The sequence below is a fragment of the Saimiri boliviensis genome, chromosome 10 (assembly GCF_048565385.1).
Source record: "Saimiri boliviensis isolate mSaiBol1 chromosome 10, mSaiBol1.pri, whole genome shotgun sequence".
Classification (NCBI taxonomy): domain Eukaryota; kingdom Metazoa; phylum Chordata; class Mammalia; order Primates; family Cebidae; genus Saimiri; species Saimiri boliviensis.
Window position 1 is genome coordinate 109,136,511 of NC_133458.1, and position 6,124 is coordinate 109,142,634.

Sequence of the window (6,124 nt, forward strand, 5' to 3'; positions counted from 1 at the left end):
CCAGAGAGTCTCATTAGCCTTAAGCGCCTGTCCTGAGACAGCCTCAGGGGAGCAAGAGCTTCTCCAAGGATCTCCTCGTGAAATAATGAGAAGCTCTTGGAAACAATGAAAACATTTATATTTCAAGTTTTTATCTAGAATTCTCAAAAGCATCAAAGCTATTGCAATTCATAATCTGCCTTGACATAATTTTGAAGTCAAAGGAACAAAAACAACTTACCTGAAAAAGTAGACCTCGTCCCACTGGTAGTGGCCAGGTGTGAGTCTGAGGGGAGGGTAGTCCGTGGCCAGGGGCCTCACCATGAATAAGCCCATGGCCAAGGCCACGAAGAAGACCGGCAGCAGCAGGTCGGCGAGGGTGCTCTTCCCGGCTCGCAGCGTGCGGCGGAGCCTCCGGGCCAGGAGCGCGGCCACCTGTGCGCGGAGCAGCGGGAGGCCGCGCACAGGTGCGGGCCGGGCTAGGGAGCCACCTGCAGCACAGGGGGGAGGAAGGGCGGCTGGGTCAGCTCCGCGGAGGTGACTGCGCTTCGCTTCATTTGCCCTCTCAGTGACCCTGAGGCAACTCGCAGCCATGGTAAAGTCACGCAGGCCCATCCGTATTGGGGCTCCCTTGATGGCCCCCCTTTATACACCTAAAGTACAGAAGCTGGGCTTTGGGCGGGAAGGCTGCAATGCAAGAGGAAGCCTTGTGGCAATGCGTGGCAGGAGTGGGGCGTGTGGGCTCCGCTGTGCTTAGACCAGAGGACACACCTGGGCTGCCCCTCTGCTTCCTCCTCCCCTCTCCCACGTCTTTTTCCTCTCTGTACTTAACCCCAGTTTGCTCCTGAGGAAACCCCAGTTTATGTGCAGGTCGGGATTCTTTCAGGGAATAACCCCACGGCCTGCTTTTCCTCAGTTCCACCGTCCCAGCCACCCTGCACCTTCCACTTCCATGCATGGCATAGGCGAGCCCGTCCCCTGTGCCCCGGGGCCTCACTGCTCCCGCTCCCCTGCTCTGTGGGACGCAGTGGATCTGAAAACATCCTCAGCGATCAGAGCGGTCCACAGACACAATTCAAAAGGAAAGCGTGAGCTGTGCATCATTGATCCACTGATCACCCGGCCATGCCCCCTCAAAAGTGATCCCTTGAGGCCTCCACAAAAGCATCTCAGTGAACCTCCTAGAGTTGAGGTTGCAGCGTTCCAAACAAGCGGTGGAGAGCAGCCTTCCTGTCCACTGAGAGGATGAGAAGCTGGGAGCAGAGACAGACGCAGCCTCAGGGCTGCATTCCTAAACCACCTCCAAAGCAAGACTCAGCTGGATCAATCAGCTGTCCTGATAGTTTTTCCCGATCATTGCTTCTAAAGTACTCCAGAAAATCCAATAGGAAGCATTTCACAAGAAAGGAGGTCCTATAAGGAACAGATGTACTAAACGAATTGTACTGCTCAGATACCGAACTGAAACACAGTTAACAGCAGCAAACAAATTTGAAGACCCAAAAGAGAACATTTTTAAAGAAACCATAGCATTTGAAAAAGAAATAATTTGTCATAGCATTGAGGAGAGTTGTAGAGGCATTGTGGGAATAAAAATGCGTATCTGAGAAAACACCTTCATTTGGGATATTTACTGAATGCCCAGAGTGTGCAGGCACTGGGCTATTTGGTTTCTGTCCCCAACATAGGGATTGAGATAAAAATGTAAAGAAATAACCCAGCACAGGGTAACAAAGCCTCAGGCTGGAAAGTCAGTATGAAGGAATGAGTCCTTGGGATGTTAAGGAAAAAGTTAGAAAACAGGCCCAGCGGCCTGGATGTTCAGGCAGAATCCTTGAGATCCCGGGAGTTTACAGGCAGACAAGAAAATGTGGAAGTCTAAAGATCAAAATAGGAAATATAAATAGGCCTGGTATACTCTGTGAATAGCAAGAGAGCAGAATGTGGCACATACGTGTAGCAAGTGGCAGGAGATGAGAGTTAAAGGTGGTCAGAAACCAAGACAAGAAAGACTTGCACGCCGATTTTTAAGGATTTCAGGGTTTGTGCTGGACATCGAAGACTTCCAAACCCAGGAGTCACTTGGGCTGAGTTACATGTTAGACTTTCAAATTATAAGGCAAATATTAGTATTTAAGTTCAACAGCAAAGCTCTAATGAGAATGAGGCATTATGTGGTTGAAGCAGTGGTTTCTAAAGCAGGCTGCCTATCAGATTCTCCTGGGAAGATTTTAAATGCTGGCTGCCAGGCCCTATCTCAGAAGAAAAATCCCAATCCCTAAGGATTCAGAGTTAAAAATGTGTTTTTTATAAATTCCCAGAAGATTGAAATTCTTCGATCTTCCATGATTCGGTGGTCTATGGAACTACTAATTTAATGTATTTATCAATGGCAATCCATATCTAACTCTCATAAAACAGTTATTAAATCAGCATATAGAGAGATTATACCACCAGGAAAAATGTATGTTATTAAATTTGAACCTTTCATATATATATACACACATATACATATACCCTTCTTGATAATTTTATGAGGTTATAATGCTGGATAACACCAATTCTATTAAGTCTGCATACTCATTAAGATAAGTATTTGAATTCTCTAACTCAAGCTAAAATAATTGGGATGTTTTGGGGGCCCATCTCTGGATTTCTAAAAGTAATTATGGGGATAATTACTTGACAACTTCACTGACCTTTGACTGAGGAGCACGTTCTCTGACAATGTAAAATGTCATACTTTGTTCAGGCTTAAAAGGAATTGAATATCCACAGTTTACCAGATGTCACAACCTACAAATTAGCCTTTACATAGCAGCTTTTGATATTTACATGTGGCCACCCATCCTTAGCCGCCTGCCAAACTGTGCACCTTCTCATATTTGTGTACAGGAGAGCTGTAAATACCTGTTTATTTGACAGAAGAGATTTTTGTTAAGTGATACAAGACTGACATGACTAAACATGTATTGGATATCTACTTAGCAATTTGCTCTGGTAAGAGAAAAGGTATGGAGCAGACTCAGAGAGCAGTGATTTACATACACATTGGCCTGGTTCATTGAGAATGATCATCACAGCCACTGTGGGGTGGGGAATATTCAACTTTTTAATCCTGGATTTGAATCTAATCTCAGCCACTAACATATTGTGTGACTTCTGGAACATTATTTAACCTCTCTGAATGTCATATCCTCACTTGTAAAGTGGAGATTTGTAATATTTTCTCTCTACATAATGAGAATTATTATTAGAACAATTATTAAATTGCCAGAACAGGCGTAATGTTGACCTGCAGTCATAGTAAATGTTCATCAGACAGCCTCAATAAGTCTGTGGGGAAAGATGTTTCTCATATTAAGAAGAATAAATTTTCTCCACCTTCCCATATATGTTAATTGGACATAAATGAGAAAAATAAAGGGCTAATATAGTTTATGGTTATGAATCAACCACCAATCAAATATTCATGGCTTAACTCATGAAAGTATTCACATGAATAATTTAACAGACAAAATTAAAATGCTGGGCCAAATTGTTATGAATTGCCTTCTTTGACTTATGAGTGCAATTATATTCAAGGACTCTAGTTTCATCCATAATCATGCATTCCCATTTGCCCTGACCATCAAAATGTCTAGAAAGAATGTCCAAAGATTTTTTTTTTTTTTTGGTCAGTTGGCTTCAATTTTTCAAACATTAACACCTATAAGAAACAGCTTAAATATCAAAGTCTCAGCAAGAATCCAAGAATATAATCTCCACATTACCCAGTTCATCCAAGTGTTCTTGAAGATTTTAAAATAAAGCTTTACAAACATAATGCTTTCAAATCAATAAAATTAAGATGAATACTCCAAAAGAAAATGGGCACACAGCATTCATGAATATACAGTTAATAAAAGATCTACTAAGCAGCCAATATGTAAATATGATAACCTAAGGCAATAATTTAGTATTTAAACTCATCAGTATGTAAAGACTAAGGCAATGTTAACATCTAATGTTACTGAAGGTTAAGGAAATGGATCTTCTTATACACTGCTGGTGGGAGAACAGATCAGTGTAGTCTTTCTATAGGAGACAAATACAGGTCGCCTTTGATCTGCTTAATCCCAATACAAGAGTTTTATTACAAAAATAAAATGTCATCAAATACATGAAGCCAGGTGATTTGTTACAACTTGCTGGGCACAGTGGTTCACACCTATAATCCCAACATTTTGGGAGGCCCAAGCAGGTGGATCACCTCAGGTCAGGAGTTCAAGACCAGCCTGACCAACATAGCGAAACTCCAACTCTATTAAAAACACAAAAATTAGCCAGGCATGATAGCGCATGCCTGTAATCCCAGCTACTTGGGAGGCTGAGGCAGGAGAATCACTTGAACCCAGGAGGCGGAGGTTGCACTGAGCCAAGATTGCACAACTGCACTCCAGCTTGGGTGACAGTCCATCTCCAAAAAAAAAGAAAAGAAAAGAAAAGAAAAGAAAAGAATAATAATAGCAAGAGGCGAGAAACAACTTAAATATTTAACATGCAGGTATTGACTGAACAAATTACAATACAATGATGTAGTAAAATATGTTAATCTGCTTAAGGTAATAGTATAGATAAATACTCATAGAGAATATTTCATTTTGTAAATGAATAAAGCAATTTAAGATTAAATTACATAATCTTTTGAAAAATGAGCATGAAAGGTTACTCAGTAAAATGAGTGGGAGAGGGAATATGACCCAAGTATTAATAGCATGTATTAACCAAAAAATGAGAGAGGGTTAAACATCACATACAAAATTATGAGAAAATATTCATCATATATCAGATGAAAAGTGTTGCAAAGTAATACATGTAGAATGAACATAATTTGCTAAAATTACTAATATTAAACTATAAAAATTAATATTTGGATATTATGCTTTCAGTGAAAAGTTGCATTTTATCCAATAATTCATATACCCTATATACCATTTGATAAAATGGAGGGTTTTAATTTGAAAAGTGAAAGGGTACAAGCATTTTTTAACCTACTTAAACATTTATATTCTTGTGGTGAGGTTATGACTCCTTTAATCTTCTTCACAATTTTGGTTTTTTTTCAGCGCTGAACACTTAATCATCTTGTAAACGATAAATTACTTTGTAAAGACCGTAGACTTAGGAAATAAAGCGTGGCATTACGAGATAGAAACAGTATAATTCTCTCTTCAATGAGTTACAGAATTCTAGTGCTGAAATGGATCTTTGAGCTAATGTAGATCAAAAGGTTCATTTATTTATAAGTAAATCCAGTTTGGGAGAGCTTGTGAAATGAGTTAAATTTGGGGAATTAAATTCTGTGAGTATTTACTAGTACAACTGCTATGCTAGTACTTGGTAACCTATTTGAATAAGGTTTTGAGACATTCTTTGTCTTGTAATGGAGTCAAACAGGTAAACAAAATGCATCAGTGAAACCTGAACAACACAGTGAAATAAACCTAATGTCAGATCAGAAGAAGCTTCTTCAAGGAGTTGGCCAATGCCAGCGATTCAAACATAAAAAGATGTTTGTGACAGGTCGGGAGGGTAACCAGAATGTGAAGAAATAAAAGGAATCTCATGCAAATACATGGATTATGGAACAGGAATATGCTAAGCTGGTTAAGGAAAGGGTATGAGGGCTATTTTCTGCTGACCCTAGTCATAATGCTGTATTTCAGAATCACTGGCAGACATGAAAAGGCATAATCATTACACCTATCACACCAACTCAGAGAAATAGAATCAGATGAGCTGCACAGAAACCCTAGCAGTGCTACAGGTTTCCTTGGGAAATACACTTTTTTTTTTTTTTTGAGACGGAGTTTCGCTCTTGTTACCCAGGCTGGAGTGCAATGGCGCGATCTCGGCTCACCGCAACCTCCGCCTCCCGGGTTCAGGCAATTCTCCTGCCTCAGCCTCCTGAGTGGCTGGGATTACAGGCACGTACCACCATGCCCGGCTAATTTTTTGTATTTTTAGTAGAGACGGGGTTTCACCATGTTGACCAGGATGGTCTCGATCTCTCGACCTCATGATCCACCCGTCTCAGCCTCCCAAAGTGCTGGGATTACAGGCTTGAGCCACCGCGCCCGGCCACGGGAAATATACTTTTAAT

The 6,124-nt window shown here is 41.0% G+C and overlaps 1 protein-coding gene across 1 annotated transcript in view; it reads right to left on the minus strand.

Annotated features, from left to right (window-relative positions):
- ABCA13 (ATP binding cassette subfamily A member 13) overlaps window positions 1-6,124 on the minus strand; it is a 427,963-nt gene that overhangs the window by 158,413 nt on the left and 263,426 nt on the right. The window contains exon 43 of the mRNA XM_074379707.1: window positions 221-470. Within this exon, the coding sequence (XP_074235808.1) occupies window positions 221-470 (250 nt within the window). The remainder of the gene's footprint in view (window positions 1-220; window positions 471-6,124) is intronic.